Source organism: Miniopterus natalensis, chromosome 8 (assembly GCF_054644295.1).
Source record: "Miniopterus natalensis isolate mMinNat1 chromosome 8, mMinNat1.hap1, whole genome shotgun sequence".
In the NCBI taxonomy this organism is placed as follows: Eukaryota; Metazoa; Chordata; class Mammalia; order Chiroptera; family Miniopteridae; genus Miniopterus; species Miniopterus natalensis.
Window position 1 is genome coordinate 51693224 of NC_142088.1, and position 24098 is coordinate 51717321.

The window sequence follows — 24098 nt, forward strand, 5'->3', positions numbered from 1 at the left end:
AATGCTGCATGGTTACAGTCCAAGTGGCACATATAATGTCTTTCTGATGAACATTAATGGGCTCCGGTGTGCTTTGGGGAAAGTACATTACAAGGACTTTGTGAGAGAACATTATGACCGGACCCTGTAATTCTTGCTTATATTCACCAGAACTGAATGTTCACACATCCTGGCTTTTACGTTGCCTTGCTCATATTAAATAGGAAAATGGATGGAAAACAAATGGCAGAACTTGGGGAAGTTTTTCTTTCTTCCTTTAAAAAAAAAAAGGCAGATGGTGTTTTGAACACAACTTGTCAGAGAACATGAACGCATAAGAGTTCTGGCTGTTTGAAGGGGGAAAAATAAGTTGATTCTTTTTTAGTGGTAAAAAGTAACTTTAGGTTCTCTCAAGGGCTCAAAGGAAAAAAACCACTGAGAAGTGGGAGTGAACTGCAAGATAGGGTTTCTGAAGCAAGTACCTCAAACCACAGGCGTCACATGGGCTCTTTCTGCTTTGCTACTTCTGATTACTTGTCAGAGGGCAATACTTTTAGCTTCCCTCATCCTGCAAGGCCATTCAACCATGTGCCAGCTGGAGTGATCTATATTCACAATGTCTTTACAAAGGCTCATGCAGCAGAGCAGCAACTGCAACTTGGTGGACTGCTGTGCTGGTTCAGCATGCAGCTCTTACTCCACACTCACAGGCAACTTTTCCATGGATGATAATAGAAGGATTCAAATGCTGGCTGACACTGTGGCCACTTTGCCTCGGGGACGAAAGCAGGTATGATTGCTATTTTGCAACTTTTAGAGTGTTCATATTCTCTTGAAAGTAGGGTGATAGGTCTGTCGAACTTCATACTAAAAATGTAATTTTAGAGGCTTCTAAGAGTGCGTGGGGGGTGAGGTAAGGAACTCAGACAGTACTAGTCTAGAAACTTAAGACCATAACAAAACTTGGTCATGGCAAAACTTTAAAGAAGATTGCTTTTCTCACTTGAAGAGGTGTTCAAATAAAACAAAAACCGTTGAGCACATCAAACTTGAAGATGCTATTTATGGACATGACTAAATAGCTTGAGAATTCTTGATCTTTTCCCCCGGTGTGTTCCCTCATTGATTCTTTCCCTCCCAGCCTCACTCCCAGTCATAGATAGTCATTCCAGCTCATAACCATACGAGAGTACTTTTTTTGAGGACAGATTTTCTGCACTAGATTCTCTTCAGCTTGGAAGCATGGGAACATGCCTCATGTTCTTAAGAAGATGTATATTGGATGAGTGGGTGCAGATTGAACACCAGCTCAGTCACTCAGTAGTTGTGGGATCTTGGGCAAGTCATTGGCCTCTCTAAGATTCGGGTTTATTTTTCCTAAAGTGAAGATAATAATAGAACCACACTGTGGGGCTCCTATGCTGCTTAAGTGAGAAACATGCAGTGCTTAGCAAAGAGACTGAAATGTAGTAAATGCTCGATAATTATGCTTTTACTTTTATTTTTACTGCAAAGTATTTCCCTAGGGAGGGAAACACATTTGGAAAAAATCCATGTTTAACAGGATTTATTGTGAATATTTTTTTAATTCTTTGACTTCCAATTAAAAAAAATTTTAAAGCATAACACTAGTTATATAATGTGCTATAGTGCCCCAAATACATATTTGAATTTAGATACAGCATTTGTACAGAAAATACTTAGAATTACTTTAATAAAATTTTGCCCTTAAACGTTGCAAGTGCATCATGTGCTCCACTTAAGCCTCCTAATTTTGGGATTGGAGAGTCAGAGCATAGCAGGAGGCATGATCTTTTCTCAGGGATGTACATGGCTGATTCCTCGGGATTTGTCACAGTGAAGATAAGAGCATCATTGGCGATGGTTTGGATTGTCGACCTTTTCGATCCAAAAGTGCTTTTATGATGTTACATTTAACATAATGATGAACATGTCTATTAATTTACTACCTGTCTGAAAATAAAGCAACTATGGGAAGTACCAAAATCTTCATTCGGTTTTCAGGTAAAGAGCAGAATAGGAGGTTCAAGATGAGAACAGGCTTCCTGCCCTCATTGGGTTTACAGTTAAGCAGGCAGAATGAACAGGTGTTATACAAAGTAAAGCAGCATGAATGCTTGAATCCAAGTACGTGTCTTTGAATACACCTTGAAGGAGAGATATTCCAGATACCAGGTATTCCAGAACAAGGGAATAGTTAATATTGAAGCACAGATCTTGGGGCCTTCAGGGAATGTTTAAATAATGGCACATTATTGGGTCAGGAGGAACCAGTGTCTGTGTGGGAGGTGGAGGGGAGACCTCAGAGCTGGGCTGCTTTGCAAAACACTTGGACACTTCCCCCTGAGGAAGCAGTAATTTGAGCAGCACAGGGAGCCACTGGGTGTGTTTGAGCAGTAGAGGGATTTAGGAACCTTATTCTAGAAATGCGGCCTGTCAGCAAGTGAGTAGAGACTAATGGTGAGGGAGCAACTTTGGCACTAGTTGGAGAAAGTGGAGAGAGTGGAGAGGAGACCCAAAGTCTTGAATACCAAAGGCGATGAAGACGGAGGGGTGACATACAGTTTTTACGCCTGAGTGAGGATAGCAGGAACAAAAAGGCAATCAGCAGGAGGTTATTGGGAGAAGATAACGAGAGGGATTTAGGCATATGAAATGTACACAAGTGTGTGTGTGTGTTTCCATGTGTATAATACATATACTTGCACATACACACACACATTCCAACATCAATTATTTGTGTGTTCGCATCTTTTCTAGGTCTTGTCTTCCCCCTCATGTCCTTTCCCATGGTAGACTCCTCCTAGTCAAACAGCTTTTTCTTACTGTTGTGAGAATGACTTCAAGAAAACAAAGGCAAAACAAAACCTCCTGTTCATCATGCTTGTTCATTTCGCTGAACTGGTTTTTAGAGAAGAATCACCCATTTGGCACTGACTGAATTGTGGGCAACATGATCTGCGGGAGGCCATCACATGAGCAGGTGTTCCTCTGCCCACTGTTATTTTCAATTCTTCCAGGGTTGACGTCAAGAGTTCATACTTCTCATTATTGTTGGCTTTGGTTTCTGCAAAGCTGTATCTGGTTAACCTGTAGTTTCAGATCAGTCTTCAGAATCATTTGGGTGTTTACACTCAGAATTGCTTAAAAACAGATTGCTGTGTGTACACATTATCTTAATGCCCATGTTTGTAGGAGGTGAGAGAAACCCCAGTACAGCTCCTATTTCTCAACACAGTTTTAGGGGAAAAAATACCTGCCATGGGAAAAACTTTAGGAAGGGGACTGGGGAACATGAGGATAGTCTTTAGAAATGTTGTAATGTCCAAGGACTAGGGCTGCCCTTCGAAAACAGTTTTTACTAAATGCCATAATGAGGCCAGGCACCTGACATGTGAGAAGCTTGAGTGTACATCAGTGGTACCACAATCTGAATCTCTTGGCCTGATTTTCTCTTGATTATCAAATTACAATTGACCCTTGAATAACCTGGGGATGAGGGGTGCTAACAGTTGAATATTGGTGTATAAATTTTGACTCCGTAAAATCTTAATTATTAATAGCCTACTATTAATAGGAAGCCTTACTGAGAGCATAAACAGTCGTTTAACACATATTTTGTTGTAGTTATATGTATTATATACTGTATTCTTATAATAAAGTAAGCTAGAGAAAAGAAAATATTAAGAAACTCATAAGGAAGAGAAAATAAATTTACAGTATTTATTTTAAAAATCTGCATATAGTAGACCTGCACAGTTCAAACCCATGTTGTTCAAGGTCAGCTATATTACTAAATCAACAGCTTCTGGAAGGGTAATTTTACTTAAAACTTCAGACACAGGATATTGTGTTCAACTCTGTAATGAATGTATTTCTGGGACGGGTTCTGCCCTTAAGGAGCTTTTACATTATTTGTGGCGCCACACCCATCTGTTACCAAAACTCCCAAGTGCTCCTAACCACAACAAAGTATTTTGCTCATTTAATGAATTTTTTTTAGGTAGAAAACTGTTAATTTCACCACAAAAGAATTTGAAAAGTATTCTCTAATCCAAATTGTTGCATGCTGGGGAGTCAAGCTCCAGCAGTTCTTCCTGAAGAAGAGGTTCATGAGCCCAGAATGAGACTTCCCCGGTGAAGCTGCAACCCTCTTTGGGCTCCCTAAGGGCACTTACAAGTGAAGCAATTGAGTTCAGCTCCTTTATTCTGCTGTATGTTAGGATCATCTGTGCAGCCCGGCTCTCCTAAGAATGCTAATTTAAGAGGGAGAAGAAAGCTGTACCCATGGAAGAACTGGGGAGAGTGAGGCAGGGGACAGGAAAGGGAGCAGAGCACATGATTTTGGAACTTTGGAAACAAAGGAAAGCAAAAAACCTCACCTACGAATAAGTATGGCCCCCTTCCCCTCCCCCACACTGTCAGGAAGCGAGCACACCAGCGAGGACCAGGAAGCAGCCCTCTGTTACCTAACAGCAGAAGTGGCAACCGTACTGACCTCTGAGCTCCTCTGAGTCTGGCAGGCTAGCTGGCTGAGCTCCTGCAGGTCGTCCCCCTTTTGCAAACTGACAGCTGAAATATTTGGTCTTGGTCTCCCACCGAAAAGGGACATTGTAAATCACTGGAGAGCAGGAAAAATTACGTCTTGAATATTAATGCCTGATTTTTAGGTCATCTGATTAAACCAAAAGAAGAGGGATCATAAACTCAACCCCAGGCATGTTTGTGTCCGTGGCTAGCAAGGGGTTAAAGAGCTCTGTGTACTCAGCAGTCTCAGTTGAATTGCCAAATTGCTAAACCTAGCAGTTCTCATATTAGATAATGTGTAATAAAAGACAGCTGTTCCCAGCATATGCTGTTCATTGCACACCAGTTCCTCATTCATGAGTTGTGGTGTTATCACTACAACCCTGAGAAAAGGCTCAGGGAAGGCAGTCTTTAGGCCCTAGAACAGTGCTGCTCACGTTAGGGAAAGGGCTGCAGGGAAAAGTTTTTCCAAAGTGCAAGACCTTTGATAAGACCTTAGACTTCTTTTCACTGAGGCAGATAGTCTGGTGTGTGAGCAAGTTTGAACCCTGAGAACATTCCTTTCCACATCACCGAAGTCTGACAGCCCTGATCAAAAGCAAGTAGTCTTTGTGTCAAGATGTGGCACGTGTCAGAGAAATTGATGGTGCCTAATTTATTTAAATTGTTTTTTATTTAAATGTTAGGTCCTAAAACAGGCTCATTGCTAATCCGGAGTGGAAACTAATTTGTAATTTGACTTAGTCTGATTTTTGTGTGTGTCACTAATAACCCAAATCAGTCAGTCCACAGGAATTGAGTATCTATACTATATGCCTCACACATTGTGCTAGGCAAAAATTTTCATTTTTCAACAAGTCAATTAGCTAGATAGAAGGGGTAGCAGGATAGAAGTGGGGAAATTTCCTTCTCTGTAGAGCTCTTGGAGTTGTCTTGTGGATTTAAAGATTTTAAGTTTGCTCTATCTAGAATGATTTTTGATTTAGAAGACAGGTTGAAGGTGGACCAGCTGAAATCTTGAGGTTCTCATCAATGCTATGATTAATCTACTAAATAATGATAGCAAGAGTTGCATTTTTAAATATAAACCCTGGTTATGGTTACAGATATTAGATATGACCTACCTAAGTAATTTACAATCTGCAATAGGATAAAAGCTAAGCAGATGCAAATAATAAAACAGATTAAGAAAATGAGAGTAACAATAGGAGGGAAAGATTGAGGATGCTGGGGAATATCAAGTTCCTTGCTCTCTTCCACCAGGAGTTAGACTACCACATAGCTGAATGGTCCCCGCTCTTGTTATTGATACTTCTCAGGGCAAAATCAGGCTGAAATAAACCGTGCAAATTGTTGTAGGTCTTCCACAGTCAGTCCTTATAACTTGAAAATAAGTACTTTTTAGCAACTCGAGAGAATCCTTTTGGGTCTGAGCCTCCCTATTGCTGTCTGCAGGATAATGGAAATGATTTGAGGTCCAGAACTGACAAGAGAGAAAAATGTAATTAATTTACATCAACTTGGTGGGAAGAGACCAGCTCCCAATACATTAACTTCACTGACCAACAGCCAAAGTCTGCCCTAACACTGAGGCATTCCAGAAAATTTGTCAGAATGCTGGCATCTGGTACTGGGTAATCCCAACTCCTTAGTGCAGTCGCCTTATCTCCTAACAAATGCCTTAATGAGGATTTATTTTGTGTGTTAATTCCTTCTATGCATTTTTCTCCTTCTGGTTTGCATCCTCTATTTATTTTATTTTTATTTGTTTGGACTCACTATGCATTGACCTCCTGACAATTTATGTGTTCGGTTGACAGGTAAGCCTCATGGGTTAGCTAGGAGCAAGAGCTTATGTTTTGGGCCCCTGGACTAACACTTGAGAAAAGGCTAATTCACATTGTTCTTTCCTAAACAAATAAACACACAAAAGAAGCTCACTTTAATCACTTAGAAAAGCACCTAAAAAACAAGATGCTACCTTTTGTTAACTTTTCCTCAATTTACAATGGTTGATTGTATTTTGGAATTTTATGTTTATATGATCTTTTTCCAAACCATAGAGTGAAGCTGATATTCTTTATGCTATTTATACCATTCCGAGGTTACTTTCCTTTTTTGTCTGGAAATCTCGCTGCATTCTTCCAAAACAATTTCAGAAATAAATCATAAACAGAATTGAGGGTTTGAGTGTTCGGTTTTACTTGAGTTGTATTTCAGCATATGAGTTGGTTCTTTAGAGATTATTTTAACCTGCTTTTTAAAAGTAACATTTTAAAGTAACTATTACAGTAGTTACAGTCATTCCATCAGCATCTCCAAAAACTATTAAGTATTTGGGGTTTGTATGCCATTTTATGGGTGTTATTTTTCTTTGGATTTCAGTGTGATTATAAATTGCTATGGTTAATCTCCCAGAGGCTATTTTTAATACAGATTAGATATGAAGTTCTTTTGGGAAGCTTTGGAGTTTTGCCACATTACATTAACTCTTGCCACCGTGTATTATTATCAGAGACTCTTAATCTTTTAAACAGAATGCCTGAACTTCCCTTTGCCAGCTCTCTTGCTATCACTAAAGAATGGAAATTACTCCATTACCTTCTTTGAGCTGAGCCAAAGACGGTGATAAAGAACAAAGTCCTTTGTGACTTAGAATATTTACAGATGTGTCTTAAGGACTTTTTGATAACTGTGTGCCTGTTGTATTTTTCAGCTTGCTTTGATGAGATCAAGTTCCTTAGGTGACTTTTCCTGGTCTCAAAGGTAAATAGATTCATTTTTTTTTTTGGTCTCTCATCAATCTATTTAGGAACACAGCTCTCTGGACTTATTGATAACACACATACACACACACACAATCACAATACTACAATTTACATAAATGTCAGCTACTTTAAATTGTGACAATTTAAAAAAAATAAGTATGTGACAAATGTGATACTTTGATCTTCATGCATAGTAACTTTTAACATTTAAAAATGTTTTTTATTACAGAAAGCTTGTTACTGTGGAAAAGCAGGATAATGGAACATTTGGATTTGAAATTCAGGTGGGCAGTTTTCAAATTTTTCAGACTTTTAATGAAGACAGTAGCACTGGTATTGTCCTGACATTTGCAAAGCAAGAATGAAGTCAGGATTAGAGAATGACCTAGACTGTGGTTTTTATTCATTGTGTGTTCGGGTAGTTCTTTAGTGTCTTTGGTACCATCAAGGAAAGGAAACACTGAAACATAAAATAAACCCCCTGAGATTTGCTCAACTCCTTGCCTCGGTCTCCCTGTAAGTCTGAGACTGATCAGAAATGCTTGGTGTCAGCCAGGTCTTAAATAAGAAAGTGAATACTCTTTATATGTGTATTTTGTATATTTGCATGTCTGATGTGTTTGCATAATTATTTTTATACTACATGTCAAATTTTAAATCTGTACTTTGATGTTCAAAATATACATGGACTGCTTGCATTCTTGAATAGCTCCTATTGCATTTCAAAAATACTAAAGATGTTATTTTTGACACATTTGTACTTTTTTATTAATTATGACACTTTATTATTTGAAACACTTAAGAACATTGTTCTACTTGCATAGTGCCTCTTCCTCTGGGAAATTTTTAAAACAGCCTGTAGGTTTCTATGTAATAGCTTAACAATTTCAGTTCTTATTTGCTGCCTGCTTTTTAATGGCCATATTTGTAAAGATGGTGAATTAGGTCAAATGACTAGTCCAGTTAAGTGCGAGAGCAGTAGCTTAAGTATTAACTGTTTTTTTCCGTTACACTTTTGCATTTTTTAAAAAAATGTGTTTCTCACAATCATATTCTTACACTGCACATCATCTTTTAGGTCTTAGCTTTGGTGCTGCTTTCAGGAAACTTTGTTGACTAAGTATCAGCCCCACAGTTGGAAAGTAAGCCTGTATTTTAAGATAAAGAACAGGAAGCTGCTGAGTAAAACATGCTGTTTGAATAAAGAAACAAAATGGATCTCTACCTTCCATGAGCAGGAAGAAGGCTGCAGGAGAAAAGGAGATGCCTTCTGCTTTCTTGACTCTTCTACTTTTAAATTTGGGGGAACCTACAGTTCTTCCATCAGGTTTTAGACACTAGCACTCTCTCTTATTCCCCTCTCGCACAAAAACACTCCCTGTTCTGTTGGGGAGACTGTCTTTTTGTGACTGCCCCTTTTTCAATGAGGATCCCTGACTACTCATTCACATACCCTTATTTAAAGTGACAAATTAGTATTTTTCTCTCACCCTTCTATATATGTCACTGCTCCCCCAAGTCTCCCTGCTCCAGCACCATCAACACTTATACTGTGTGGAGCAGGAGTCAAAACTGCCGTTAGCGGACCACAGGCCACAGCACCACGAACCTTTCTAGCTCAGCACGAGCTGATGGCTTCACCTCTGAACCGGAGCACATATGTGTTATCTTAGTAATGCAGGAACCCACTCCTCTGCACATTCCTTTTTGATGTACTCTTTCCATGACCAGCTCCATGTCATATCTCTTCTCTAGTACTTACAAGATTTGCATTTTCATCGAATAGAGAAAACTGCTGTGGGAACTTTTTGAAAACCAGAGAGAACCTCATGTACTCATATTGTGCACCCTTTGTTAACACCTCTTTGGGCCCTGGTTTACCAAGTGAGTTGTTTTAACAGTGGTTTCCCAACAGAGCATCTGTTATAGCTTTGGTTCGTGCACCACGTGAACTAGGCCATGCACTGAAAGGTCACTGGTTCAATTCTTGTTCAGGGCACATGTCCAAGTTGCAGGTTCGATTCCCATAGGGGTGAGTATGGGAGGCAACCAATCAATGTTTCTCTCACATCAGTGTCTCTTGCACTCTTTCTCTCTCCTTTTGTCTCTTTCTAAAATCAATAAAAAAACATGTTTTAAAAAATAAGAAGGAATGATCATCAGACATTAATTTCTTCATAAGGAAGCAGTACTGGAATGTGGTTTATTTTTAGGAATCAGAATAGTAATTTTGAGTCTAAATGGAACTAGACTTCATAACTTAAATGTGTTGGTTATAAGTCACTGGGCGACTCTACCTAGCAAACATTTATCCAGCGCTCTTGATACAAATTAAAAAAACAAAAACAAATTGCTTCTGTGAAATTGAGGCAAGAGGCAAAGTATAACTTCCCTAATTTGGTTGAGTGATTAATGAACCAGTGAGTATTCAAGGCAAGTGTACCAGCAAGTGCTCAGAAATGAAGGTAATTGAGTCAATTATAGTACTTCTGAATTAATGCAGGGCAGACTGTCATTATTTACAGAACCCTAATGTCAAAGAATTATTATTGGCATGTCTCCATTGCTGGATCTGTACTGTTTTGTCTGCTTCTGTATTAAGTACTTTAGCATGGGGGATCCTCATGGACATCTTTCTCTTTGCTCTTGGCCACCATTTTTTTATCCCATTGGGAAATGAGAAACTTTTTTTTTTCCAAGAAATATGCAATAGTGATAGCATCAGATGGTCTCTTAGGCCTGAAAATATAAAAGCTTGAGCCAGTCTTATCCCACTTTTTTTTCTCAAGGCAGAATTTTTTTTATGAATGGGATTGGCTGAAGGTTGTCTGGTAGGATTGCAAAATTTGTACGTTTGCTTTTGTTTATATTCAGGAAAGCCTTTCCAAATGGTTCTTTGCATTTACCATTATACCACTTAAGGAATCGGCACCATTTTATTTTTTTACAAATAGATTTTGAGTTTTGGGAATAGTAATTATGTATCACTTTAACTTTTGCAGACTTACAGGCTCCAGAACCAGAACAGCTGCTCCTCAGAGCTATGCACTCTGATCTGCAAAATCCAGGAGGACAGCCCAGCACACTGTGCTGGACTGCAAGCCGGTAATTTATAACTTTGCTCATGTTAAGAATTATTTAAATAGCAAGAAGAGAAAACTTTTGCTAGCGAAGGTCAGGGCAGTATTGTTGCTTTGAATTTTCTTAGCGCCTTTATGCCGTTAAGGTTTGAGGCTTGTTTTTCTTCGTTTGCTTGTCAGAAAGGATTATTTGTCAGAAAGGATTATTTAACCAACCTCGTTAACACTCATTTTTTTCTTGGCATCTCCCAGGTGATGTCCTTGCAAATATCAATGGTGTGGGCACAGAAGGCTTTACCCACAAGCAAGTTGTTGACCTGATCAGATCGTCAGGAAACCTCCTAACGTAACTATCTATCTGCTTCCCGTGGGGCTTCAGAAATGTTATGGTCTCTCATAATGGCTGTTGAGTGAATGAATAGAGTTATTGTTCGGGATCACAAGAAGGGAGGCGGTGTGCCACAGCTTTGGAACTGGATCCAGACGTTTTTATCAGTTTCTTTTGTTTCTCAAGGTTTCCTCAATCTTGCACATGTTGTCAACATCTAAAGTCAGAGGACATGGATAGCCCAAACATCTGAGTGGGAGGGAGAGCATTTGAAAAAATAATTAATGTTAAATTCAATTAAACTGGCACTCACTTTCTTTGGATCAACAAAAAATGGTCCAATTTCCATGGTTGATGTAATCTTATGGTTAGAACAAATAAAAGGTCAGAAGGGTTGAGTTTTTCATTTTATACCACAAGCCAACTGTTTCTCTATCTAGTGTGTTCCATTTGGAAGGAAGAACTATGTGTGCCAACCTTCCCCACCCTGCGCACACACAGACACTCACACTCACACCTGCTGCACTTCCAGACTTACTAATGGGACATTGGTCTCCCCTATTGGAGATTTGACTGACTTCAATATACCATCCCTAGAGCCTAATAAGACTTCAGTATTTAGTTAAAAGATGGAATTAACTAATTCGTTGAAATGTATTTCTTGAGCAAATATGATGTTTCCAGCACTGTGATAGGCTCAGGGGAGATGGAAGGAGATAGATAAGAAAAACTTGCAGAAAAAAATAATTTTGATATTTCAATTATTCTTTTAAAATATATATATATATATCTTTAATGATTTCAGAGAGAGGAAAGGAGAGGGAGAGAGAGAGAGAAGCATCAATGATGAGAGAGTCATTGATCGGCTGCCTCCTGCACGCCCCACACTGGGGATCAAGCCCGCAACCCGGGCATGTGCCCTGACCGGGAATCGAACCCCGAGTGCCTGGATCCTAGGTTGATGCTCAACCGCTGAGCCACGCCCGGCCGGGCATGATATTTCAATTATTGATAACTGCTATGAAGAAAGTACAGTAAGGAGTGGGTTAGGACATTGAGTAAGAGGGCTGATACTTTAGCTTAGGTCTTTAACATGGTCCTCTCGGAAGAGGTGGACTTTGAGCTGAGACCCAAATGAAGACAAGGATGGTTGTATGAATTCTTGGTGAGAGAGCATTTAAGGTAAAGAGAGAAGTCTCTGAGTTGTCAAAATGGGCTTGGCACATCCAAGGGAGGGAAAGAAAGCCAGTGTAATTGGTGGTAGGTTGAGTATAATAAGAGATGAAGACAGAGAGTTGACCGGGGGACAAAGTATGGTTCTATCAGCCAGGATTTATTTTCTCATTTGTTCTTCACAACCATCTCATGAGGTTAGTTTTATTCCTATTTATAGGTGAAGTGACTGAGGTTGAAATGAGATTTAGTTAAGATTAACCATCTAGTAAGTCACAGGGCTAGGATTTGACCACTTGCTCTAGATGCCATGATCTCTTCAGCCACACCACAGCTGCTCATTGCAAGCTGCCAACAGAAGATCCACTGGACACTCTTCAGTGATTGTGGTCTAAAACTTCAAAGGATATTTTTGTGTGTCTAGGAGTAATTTTGAAAGATAACTAGTGGTGATAAAGGACTGATTCTAACTGCCAGTGTTTTCTTTTGGATTCTGTATGGTTTCCACCTTGCAGATTCAAGCTTCTCTTTACCCTGACTCATAGGATCCATAGAGTTGGACTTGGTCACCTATCACCACCAGAAGGTTGTTCTTAACTAAATCTCATGTAAGCCTCAGTCATTTCATATAGTGGGCAGACCTCAGGAGGATATTTAAGGAGTAAAGAGTGGAAACAGTTGGAAAGCCAGAGATCAGGAAAATGAGAGACAGTCTGTACTAATACTGAAGAGAGCAGCCAATCTAGGCTGGAAGTATTGCCCATAGACATCTATTGCTTGGTCAGGTCAGATCAACATAAAAAATCCCGATGGAACAGATTCACAGGGATTCTCACCATTGCCCACAATCAAGACTGCACTAATGAGAAAGCAGATAATGTCTTGGCTTGCTGTCATCTCATTATCTTGGGTATGATGTTATTAGAAATTGAGGAAAATTGAGCTCCGCATTTAATACTATTATTTTACCATGCCTTGAAAACTTCATGCATCTTTAGAGAGTTACAGCTTATTTATCAGAAGGAATTTGAACCAATACTTTAAAAATGCTTAGGAGTGTGACTCACACATGAAATTTATCTTATCCAGATTGATGGCCTAATAGTCAAAATAAAGGCCTCTAACCTGTGCCCACAAAACATATCAAATCACTCAAGATAGAACAAGTGTTTTTATTTTTAGAAAGGTACAGGGAGAAAGTACACTATTAAATTAATAATTCTAGGGTTAAAATCTGTGGACTTGAAAGGTTTGGAGATGAAAGAGTCATATAAAGGTGACTACAGTTACTATCATATGAAGGTTGGACTCTACATGGTTTCCACATTGCAGAATTAAGCTTCTACATGATAGTAGTTCTGGTTATCTTTGTTCCAGTTCCAAAATAAAGGCAATTTACAGAAGTCAAGGCTCCTGGCATCTTAGGGAGGAAAAGATTTTTTCTTTTCAAGGAATAGCATGTTGATGCCATAGTTTGCAAGTCCTAGTGATTGTTATTCTTATTGCTGAACTCCTCATGCTTAGCATGGTGTCTAGTATCTGGCACATAGTAGATGTCCAATAAGTATTCACCAAATGAAAGAGGTGATCCAGACAGATCTCACAAGAATAGATTCTGGTATAGAACAACCATCCTTGTCATACAGTGGCTTCTATAAAATGAGCTACAATTTACAAACTAACCAGAATCTTTCAGTCACCCTCTTAAGGGGTGTTGTTTTTGTTTGTTTGTTTTTTCCATTTTCTTTCTCTGAATGTTGTTAGAAGATTTGAAGTAGGTCCAAATACTTTTAGCGCCAGGAGAATTGTAACATTTATGTTGCTTTTTTAAGGATGGTCTGTGCTCAACTTGTAGTACTTCATAAGGATGGTACTTGTTTGAATGAATCACTCATGCTATTCTCCTCCCCTCCTTTTTTTCTTAAAACAGGATAGAGACTCTTAATGGAACAGCAATTCTCAAAAAAGCAGAGCTTGAAGCCAAGCTGCAAGTCTTAAAGGTAATTTGATTTAATATAGTGAGGTACATTTTTCATCCTTGAATGTGTGAGTGATAAGATAAAGATCTATTTGAAGAATTGAGATAGCCCTTGAGGATGAAATGTCATGATGAGTCTAAACTGCTGAATTATCAAGAGCCAGACAATTAGCTTTGCAGGAATATTAAATTTCACAAACCAGTGCAAATCACTTCCCTCCTCCTCTGTGTGTCTGTGAGGCTCAGAAAGGCAACAGGAAGGCACATCAATTGAAGAAATTTACATTAATGGACCTATCTCTCTTGACTTACATTTTTTTGTTTGGGGGGAAAAAACAAAAAACAAAGAAGGAGGAGCTGGCCTTTTTGTCATTTTCCCAAGTGCCACATGTGTGCAGAAGGGCCTGGAATTTTTGCTTTCTATTGTTTTTCTCTGGGTCCTCCATTCTGCCTAATTCATACCACGAAAATCATCTCTCTATACTCCTATGGCTGTCCTTGAATCTACTCTCATTGGCAAACACACTACCAACTTTGAAGAGGAAAAAATAAAATTTTTAGGAGATAGTGTACAATGCAGGATATTCGTGAACATTCCCTGGGATCGCTCTTGGAAGGTCATAAAATCTTCTAGACTGGAGAGGCTCTGCCAGGCCGTGAAGTCCAGACCCTCACTCATGGGCACCTGGGTCAGAGCCCTGCAGGCCCCTCCCCCGGCTCCAAGGACCTCTTTATCCTGGGGCTGCCCCCTGCATGGCAGTAAGGCAACCCCCCTGAGCAAGGACTGGATTCGTTTGTGGGTATAAGTTAAAGGCCTTTATTTTGACTATTAGGCCATCATTCTGAATAAGGATTACAGGCAGGCTGCTCACTTGGGTTTTGAAAAGCAATAGTTGCCATCTATTAGTTTTCTCTATGAAGTATGCAGTTCTAAATTATTGAGCCCATGAAGGTAGAGTTACTATACAATATTTATCTTGTATTCCCTTCCCCCACATCTAATTTATCAAAAGGCCTGTTTTCTTCTTTGTTAACATCTGGTTATTTTGCTTATTCCTGTTATTTTTTAAATCAATTTGTAAAATTCTTTGAAAAAAATTTTTTGTTCAGATTTTCATAGAAATTGAATTTATAGAATAAATGAGATCAATTGATATCCTTATAGTTTTCACTTTTCTTATTTCAAACGCAGTTAAATAATTGGAGGTAAAGAGGCAACACTTTCATTATTTACAGATAAAATTATATCTATACAGAAAACTCTAAGGGAATCTATAAACATTTTAGTAGATTAAAGAGTTCTGCAAAACTATTGGATTTAAAAACCAATAGCAATAAATTAAAAATATTTTAAAATTAAAAGATTATATTTATTAAGAAAGAAAAATTAGAAGGTACCTAAGAATAAATATAATATAATATATATACATATTTATGTAAATATGTAATTGTATTAATAAATCACAAAATGTTTGTGAAGTAAATAAAATATCCTATAAATATTTAGTTAGATTTATTCTTTTATAACTTATGATTTTTTTCTTACAGTTTCTTTATTTAAAAATTAATATTTTGATTGAGATTAAAGTATAGATATGTAAAATAAAATTTTCTATGTTGTCACTGTATTCAAACATCTTGCTAAACTGTATAATTTCTAATAAACTATCTATAGATCTCTGGGGCCTTTCTATAAAGATAATAACTCTGTTAAGAATGACCTTCAGTTCTTTTTCTTACTAACTGGCTAGGGCCTACAATACAATGATGAATAGAAACTATGATGTAGGCATCCTTGGTTTTCTCTTAACTTTAAAGGGAATTTTTTGAATCTTTCGTGTTAGGAATGAACTATGAATATACTTTTCAGGTTGAAGAGGCTCCCTTCTATACCAAGTTTGCTGGTAGTTTTTATAGGGCTTATATATTAAGTTTTACCAAATACCTTTTTTTGATTGTGTCTTCTCATTTTTTTATTTTAAAAAATCTGTCAATATGGCAAATGACATTTCAAGATTTTCTAGCATAAAACCACCCTTGCATTTCTAAAACCCAATCTGATCATAATTTATAATATTTTTTATATACTTATAGATTTGACTTGGTAACATTTTCTTTAGGCTATTTGAAGGCAGCATCATTTTACAGGTAGAATTGCCTGTACCTTTTCCCCCCTCAGGCTATCTCTCTTTAGTTTTGGTATCATGTTTACTGGACTCTTAGCGTGAGCTGGGGAGTATTTCTTTCCCCTTTCTGTTCTCTGTAGAATACTTGTAACACTATGTGAATCATCAGGGCTTGAAGTTCTTTCTTGGTGGGGATGCTTCTGAATTCTGTTTCAGTTTCTGTATTAGTTATAAAACTGCTCAGCCTTTCTGTTTTTTTGTTTTGGAGCCAGTTTTATCAAGTTATGTTTTTGTTAATAAAGTTTAAAAATTTTTAAATGTATTGCATGAAGTTTTTAATAAAAATTCTATTCTCATCCGGCTGGGCGTGGCTCAGGGTCAACCTGGGATCCAGGCGATCGAGGTTCGATTCCCAGTCAGGGCACATGCCCGGGTTTCGGGCTCGATCCCCAGTGTGGGGCGTGCAGGAGGCAGCCGATCAATGACTCTCATCATTGATGTTTCTCTCTCTCTCTCTCTCTCCCTCTCCTTTCGTCTCTCTGAAATCAGTAAAGATATGTTTAAAGAAAAGGAAAAAAAAAAAAATTCTATTCTCAGTTTTTTGTTTTCTGTCACAACTGATGATGTCCCCATTCTTATTTGTTCTACTTTTTATGCCTTTCTATCTTTTTAATTCTCTCAAAAGGGTTTTTTAGTCTTTAAAAAAAACAGTATTTCAATTTGTACCAATTTTTTATCTTTTGCTGGTTGCTCTTAAGCTATTCTTTTGTCTTTATCAATCTACAGTTTCACCCCAACGTCATTACATCTGGATTCACTTTTAAATTTATACTGCTTAGAGCTTAGAATTTTCAGTGTCTTTTCAATCCATACACTGGTAACTGTCTTTATTTTTGGAAAATTATTACCTTGATCTCTTTGAATAGACAGATGACCCTTGAACAACATGGATTTGAACTGCACGGGTTCACTTATACAAGGGTTTTTTTTCATCTTGTAAACAGATGATGTAAACTTATGGCATCAATATCGATAGTACAGTATGGTAAATGTATTTTTCTTCCTTATGATTTTCTTAATAACATTTTTTTCTCTAGCTTACTTTATTGTAAGAATACTGTGAATAATATATATAACATACAAAATAAGTGTTAATCAACTATTTATGTTATTGGAAAGGCTTCTGGTCAATAGTAGACTATTATTAGTTAAGTTTGGGGAGTCAAAAGTTATATGGTTATATGCAGACTTTTCACTGTGCAGGGGTGGGGGGGACTCCCACATTGTTCAAGGGTCAACTCTATCTTTTTTACCATTCCCTGAATTATCTCTTGGAGTTCCTGTTAGACATATTTTAGAGTCCCTTGATTTACCTTCCAGGCTTCCTAGTATTACTTATCTTTTATGTTCTTTTTGAATTCCTTAGCAATAGCTTCAGTAATAGTTGTCTGTGTTCTGTACAGAATGTGTTCTATTAAAAGTTAATTTTTTATTTTCAGATAGCTCTTTTTCATGTTTATCTGTTCTTGTTCTTTGTTTCACATTTCTTATTCTTATTAATATTGATATCATTTCTCTCTCAGAGGATTATAAATATTATTTGAAGTCTTTTTAGACATTTTCTATTTACATTTTATTTGGAGAGAATTCATATACTGATTATCAGTTTTGTTGTCCTTGTTACTAACGGTCAGTGGGTGTTTTGGAATTTAGGCTGCCTATTTCCCTTGCATGATGGCCTGTCCTTTCTGCTCAGTGTGACAGTTGGGCAGTTGCCTCCACTATACACTTCAAGGCTCCCAGTCCAGAGCCAGGTCTGGCAGCTGGGATGCCTTCCCTGGCGGTTCAGTGTGATGCTAAGCTCAACACACCGAGGCTGCATTTATGTACTCCTGCCCATCTAGGTGCAAGCTCTATATGAGTCATAGCCACCATTAGACTCTTTTCCCAGACCCCTTTTCATGGTAGTGGAGCTTCAGACAACGTTCTTTCTCAAGCAGGAAACTTGTCTCTGTCCTGTGCCCTATAAGTGCATTTAAACTGTATATCATCGTAAGACCCAAGTTCCTAGCTACCTCTTTCTGTCTCTCCAGGTCCAGCAGACCTTTAGGCTCATCCTTGCTTGCTTCTTGCATTTCTGTTTCTTTTCTAATCTTGAAATTATGAAATTTCCAGTTCATTTCTTGAGCCAGAAGTGTCTTGGGTGTGACCTATAACCGGGGTCAGTCTGGTTTCCACTTCACAGAATGACATTTAGTTTGTGCATCCTACGTAAACGTGCATTCTGTTCCTCAAAGACTCTATGTGTTTTCAGGGATTCCCTTTCCCATGACCTATGATTCACATGTTCAACATGAAAATAGTACATCTAATGGGCTAACTGGGGGAGTTACTTTTTAATCTAGCTCTGTTATTGACTGGGTTTAGTAACCCTTAGGAAATAGTTTGCTACATTGAACCTTTATTTTCTGATCTGGAACTTTTTTGGATAGTTAGGAAAATTAAGTGACATGTTACCCATGAAAGTACTATAAAAGTGCCATGAAAATATTTAGCTACATGTGTGCCTCATGTAGATTGAAAACACTGGAAATGTATCCAACCCAAAATATTTAATCTGTGATAGTTACTTGAGTGTTGTTTCAAGCAGCCATTCTTTTATATATTCATTCAGCCAATATTTACTGAGCTGCTGCTGTGCCAGGTCCTGACCTCAGCACAGTGAGGGAATGTGGCCCAGTACGGTTGAATCTCCCATGTGCTTTGTCTTCTAAGGGTGAGAGATTAAATTTGTCCAAATACACAGCTGTAATGCTAATAGCAGCCAGAAACAGATTCTGAGGAAAAAAGGGAAGCTTAGATATAAACTAAAAACTCTTAGTCACTTTGACATATCTGCTCTTTACACTGGTATTTTCTTTGTTTAAGTGACGACATACTTAGATGACTGGGCCAGATTAAAAGATGAGATATTTTAAAACCTTTATTTTTTTCAAAAATTATGTGGCAATCCCTGACTTTGTATTTCTGGATAAGTAGGGGCAGAAATACAACTTCCTCCTCTCTCTGTGTTTAGCCTGTCAAGCTACCTTTATGCTCCCCTACTAGATGCTATTCACTTGCAGGGGATAAACCTCTTTAATAAAGAAGAAAGCAGTTGGTATATAGGCCAGATCTTGTTAGTTTTATAGTCCTTGGGTCCCTAACTCTGACATGGACATGACCAACCAAAGATTTACACAGATAACAGCTGTGATTCAGGTATTCCAACAGTCTTATAGCCGTAATAGACTACATTATAATACAGAAAGAACAAGAAATTAATGGAGCCAGGTATTTTATGGCTTTAATTTATTGCTTGCCTATTATATTGGCAACCATAGGATTGCTGCTAAATGTTCCTGTTATCAAGGATTGGAAAATCTTGCCCAGTGATTATTTTGTCCCTGAATTGAGGAACCAGCCATTTTGCCCGTCAGCATTTAATGACATTCTTGTATTTTATGATTTTCTTTTCCTTAGGGCTTCTCCTTCCAAATGTACTTCTTTTTTCTTCCTTTTTAGACTTTATCTGCCCTTTCCAGATTGCACCATACCCAGGACCCTTTTCCAGTGAGGCTGCCTTTCCTGTGGCATAGGTGCCCACAGGCAGCGCTGAGCGGTGCCTGCCAGCTGGGCCGGCTGTGGGGCCTGGAAGGCCAAGGAAAGGGCGGAGTGGGGAACGAAGAGCCTGTGGCATTGCCTCGGCAGGTGCCTTCTGCCTGGTTGGCTTTCAGCCCAGCCTGGGGGCTAGTCCAGGCCGCACCTGCCACCTTGATCATCGCATCAGCCACCTCATTCCCACCCTGGGCCGCTGCTCTCATGCGCTGGGCAGCAGAGGAAGGAAGTTAAGAAGTCGGGGTGTGTAGCAGGGTTTTAAGTTTAGCCTTCCAAGGAAGCCTCTCAAAACAGGTGGACTTCCCCTTTTTGGTGCAGAAAGTAAAAAAATGTTCAGCAGAAGAGACTGTGTTAGTGCTCCAGGCTTATAGAATGATGATGGTATTTATCGAACAATTACTAAGATATAGTCACCGTTCTGATCACTTTACATCTACTAACTCATTTAATTCTCATGACAATCCCACAGTTTAGGTTCTTTTATTGTCTTCACCCTGCTTATGGGGGAAGCTTAGAATCTAAGTCTTTGTCTAAATAGATAGTAAATGGACACAGACCCAAGCAATCTGGTTCTATAATTTTATTTAAAGTAAAAATATATAAATGTCACTGTTTCTATTGTCTATTGTTTTTATTGTTTCTATTTTCATTGTTTCTACTGAAATTGTATGTCATAGTTTCAATTTGTTGGTGCTACTAGGTTATTTCTTGAGAAAGTAATATTCCTAATATCTGCCTTTTATACAGAAAAATCTTTCAAATGAATGGAGAAGTTGTTAGTGCCATAAAGAAAGGGAAAATTTTTAATGACAAATCTCAACACCTAGAAGTAAATTGCTATTTTCACTGGGGTTTCCTAATATTTATACTTTTTTCTTTTTTCTCAGCAAACCTTGAAGAAGAAATGGGTGGAGTTCAGAACTCTGCAGTTACAGGAACAGCGCCTGCTTCATGGTAGATGTGATTTCCTGTTCAGAAACCACTAACATTTCACCCTTTCAGTATTTCTGCCTCTAAATTGCTTTAAGATTATCATCATTATAAGAAAAAATTGTCTAGCATGGATAAAGAATACTAGCTTGTGTTTCTTTGGAGTGACCTATGTATTTGAAGGAGAGATAAGTCACAGTCATATCCCCTCCTTCATACACATAACACATATGCACATGAAAGCATGCATGTAAGCACCTGTGTGCGCACGCTTGCAAGAGGCACCTGGAGATTTTAGAAGAGCCGTAGGAATGACTGCCTGATTTCAGCAGATGGATGAAATTCCTGAGGACGTTCATGGCTGTGTAGTTCTCAGAATCTGTTGAGGCTAGAATGGCAGCATGCTTCTTGTGTAGAGCTTCTATCATTTGTTCAAACTGTATAGGTTACATTAATTCAGAGAAATTCTCCTTCATGGCCTCCAAACCCAAGACAGAAATGTGAATGATCATAACGATAGTAAATTCATGGTTTTTGCCATTGTGTATATTCTAAAGGGAAGAGATGCATTTAGAATTTGTTGATTTGACATTTGCTATGTGACTAGTGTAACCTGAAGAATGAACTTATATGTATAAATAATTCATTGACATCACTAGCTAAGTGGGTGTGAAATATAGGTTATATCTTCTTTAAATAATACCAAGCCTAAAGTTTCTATTCATAACCTAAATATCTGTCAAAAGTGATCATATCTTTACAGAAAAAAGATACTTTTCATTTTTGATTAGGCACTCAGTTATGGCTTAGAAGTTGTGTTGAAGTTTTTTTTAAATGAAATTTGTATAAGTTACTTCTCTTTTTTATGTATTCAAGTTAATATTTAAAAAAAATTCATAACAAATTATTTGGGGTTCTCAAGATAGTTAGCAAGACAGAGGTACAAAATTTATCTACCTGTTGGATTCTGTAGACTTGAAAGTTTGGGAAACCTTTGCCTCCACTTTTGGAGCATTCTGTAGTAGAGATGGGCTTTGTCCTGGGATTCTATAGAAATGGCCTTGTAGAGACAAGGTCCTTATGTCAGAATCAAGGAGACTGACCCGTCATAAGGCCATTGCTGTACACATTTTTTGAGAGATTGAAGGAGTTCTTCTTTAGTTTTCTCCTCCTAGACCTAGAATAAATATTCAGGGCATGAGATTCTACAAAGCAACTGCTCTCTAATCAACTTGTTGCAAGATGAAATAAAGTAGGTCATATTAGCAAAAAGAAAAGAATTATGATTAATCACTGAGGGCTGGTCATACTCAACCTTGCAGATCAAAAGGAAAAATAAACAGTCTCCTTTTATATTATCAACCAAGGACAAAGGAGAACCGTAGTAGAGATAACACAAAGTGAAACCATTTCTGAGTGTGCAATGTCCTAATTCTTTTCTTAAAGTATTTACTGTTTAACTATAGCTGCCCCTTGGCATTCATGGAGGATTGGTTCCAGGACCCAACTCTGTGGATACCAAAATTTGAGGATGCTCAAGTGCACTCTGTAAAATGCTGTAGTATTTGTATACACTTGTATTTACATGTAGGCTGCCACAAGGTGTGCCTATTTTTCACTTCATTCATGTGGATTCAGTGTAGTGCTTGGTGCCATGGCAAATTCAAGTTTTGCGTTTTGAAACTTCCTGAAATTATTTTTTTTTCTTAAATAATTTAGATCAGAGATTGGTTGAATCCACAGGGTTGACTATATCTTTCTCAGGCTGATATTACAGATAATCTCCTTTCATTTAGCAGTATACCAGCTAGTAGAGAAGCAAGTGGGGTATGGACAGGATGTTGGTTTGCAGTTAAAATTTGAGTTTGGAGAACCCAGATATAGGTTATAAAAGGTTGATGAAAAAATTCAGCTAAGGAGATAAAATTCAATTTCTTCGAATGAATTATTACTTATTTGAGGACAGGGCTGTTTTCTGAGTACAGTGCCATTCCAGAACATTTAAGCATTACAGTATTCTAATAAGGAACTTGGAATATGGAAGCTGGTCAATACCTTTTCTTTCTTAAACATCTTTGACTTCTCTATAATGAGCCTACAGGTGCAGGTTTTATAACTGTGTTTCCCCTACATTTCAAATGATATTATTATAAGTTTACAATCATTAAAAAAGGGCAGTAGTTAAACATCAGAGGAACCAAATGGAGAAAATCTAAAGACAGTATTTCCCCAAGTATATTCTTTAGAACCCATTTCTGTAAGAATTTTAACAAAAGGTTTCAGGGTCACTTCAGTTTAAGAAATGAACCTTGTAAAAACTCACAAGTCACACTGGCACACTGTCAGATGAATAGAACCGTTCTCATATGAAGAATCTGGTTTAAATATATTTCATATAGCATCAGTGTTTTCATGACCATGAACCCTTTTACGTGGCAGGTAGGCCATGAACAGTAGTTTGGGAAATCCTACTCTAAGGTTTATCAAATGACCTCTTAACCAGTCACTTATATGCACAAGTCAAGGCTCAGTGAAAAATATTATTCACCCTACTCTTTCTTGCGCCCTTTGAAGAAAAATTGTGGTGTATTTACTTGTAGGGAGTGATGCTAAGATCTGGTCCACAGTAGACTCTGTTTTCTGCATTCTAGGTGATGCAGCTAACTGCCCAAGTTTGGAAAACATGGACATAGATGAATCCATTTTGTTCGGGACCCTGTCCGGATCAGGCTCAGCCTTCCCAGACCGGAACCGATTATCCAGCGAGAGCAGCTGTAAAAGCTGGCTGAGCTCCATGACAGTGGACAGCGAGGACGGCTACCAGACATGCGTGTCTGAGGACTCGGGCAAGGGGCCCTTCAGCCGCCAGACCAGCACAGACGACGAGTGCTTTGTCCTCAAGGACGGGGACGATTTTCTGAAGAGGTCGTCTTCGAGGAGGAACCGGAGCATCAGTACGGCCAGCAGCGGGTCCATGTCTCCCATGTGGGAGGGCAACTTCTCCAGCATGTTTGGGACCCTGCCCCGGAAAAGCAGAAGGAGCAGTGTCCGTAAACATCTGCTGAAATTTATCCCTGGCCTTCACCGCCCCGTGGAAGAGGAAGAGAGCCGCTTCTGATGGGCCGCCATGCCCTTTCCTGCGAGCTTGACTTCTGGACTCGTTCAGATCAACTCCACCCAGTTCGGTGGGAAAGTGCAAATGAATTGCAAAACTGACATCCCATTTCACGGCAAGAGTGACCTTTATTTAAAGTTTTTCTATAGTTATTTTTGCTTCTTAATTTTTTAGGGGGAACAGCTCAAGTTCTAAGCAGACAGTAAGGAAATAAGGTTATAATTTAGATAATACAACAAACTAACACAAGTGCTTGCTCATCCTAATGCTGCCTGCGAAGGCAAGAGTACTATTTATTTTATAGATTACCCGTGTGAAAAATTGAGAGCTTTTGAGACAAGTGTCAATAAGAGAGTGATATAATTATTTGGAATATCTTCTGTAGGTTAATAGGTACATATCAAAGCTTTATGTTC

The 24098-nt window shown here is 38.4% G+C and overlaps 1 protein-coding gene across 1 annotated transcript; it reads left to right on the forward strand.

Annotated features, from left to right (window-relative positions):
- The first annotated feature begins 595 nt into the window (after nt 1-595).
- Nucleotides 596-24098, forward strand: CYTIP (cytohesin 1 interacting protein). Its single transcript, XM_016195611.2, has 8 exons — nt 596-769; nt 7244-7293; nt 7525-7579; nt 10298-10400; nt 10628-10721; nt 13807-13876; nt 20525-20591; nt 23219-24098. The coding sequence occupies exons 1-8, from the start codon at nt 596-598 to the stop codon at nt 23683-23685; spliced, it is 1080 nt and encodes a 359-aa protein (XP_016051097.1). The 3' UTR covers nt 23686-24098.

Bases quoted from the DNA above. Each gene is read 5' to 3' on its own strand.
- CYTIP (XM_016195611.2), top strand. From the start codon at position 596: ATGTCTTTACAAAGGCTCATGCAGCAGAGCAGCAACTGCAACTTGGTG. The intron at 770-7,243 runs GTATGATTGCTA...TGTATTTTTCAG, and splicing joins TGCCTCGGGGACGAAAGCAG to CTTGCTTTGATGAGATCAAG. The intron at 7,294-7,524 runs GTAAATAGATTC...TTTTTATTACAG, and splicing joins GACTTTTCCTGGTCTCAAAG to AAAGCTTGTTACTGTGGAAA.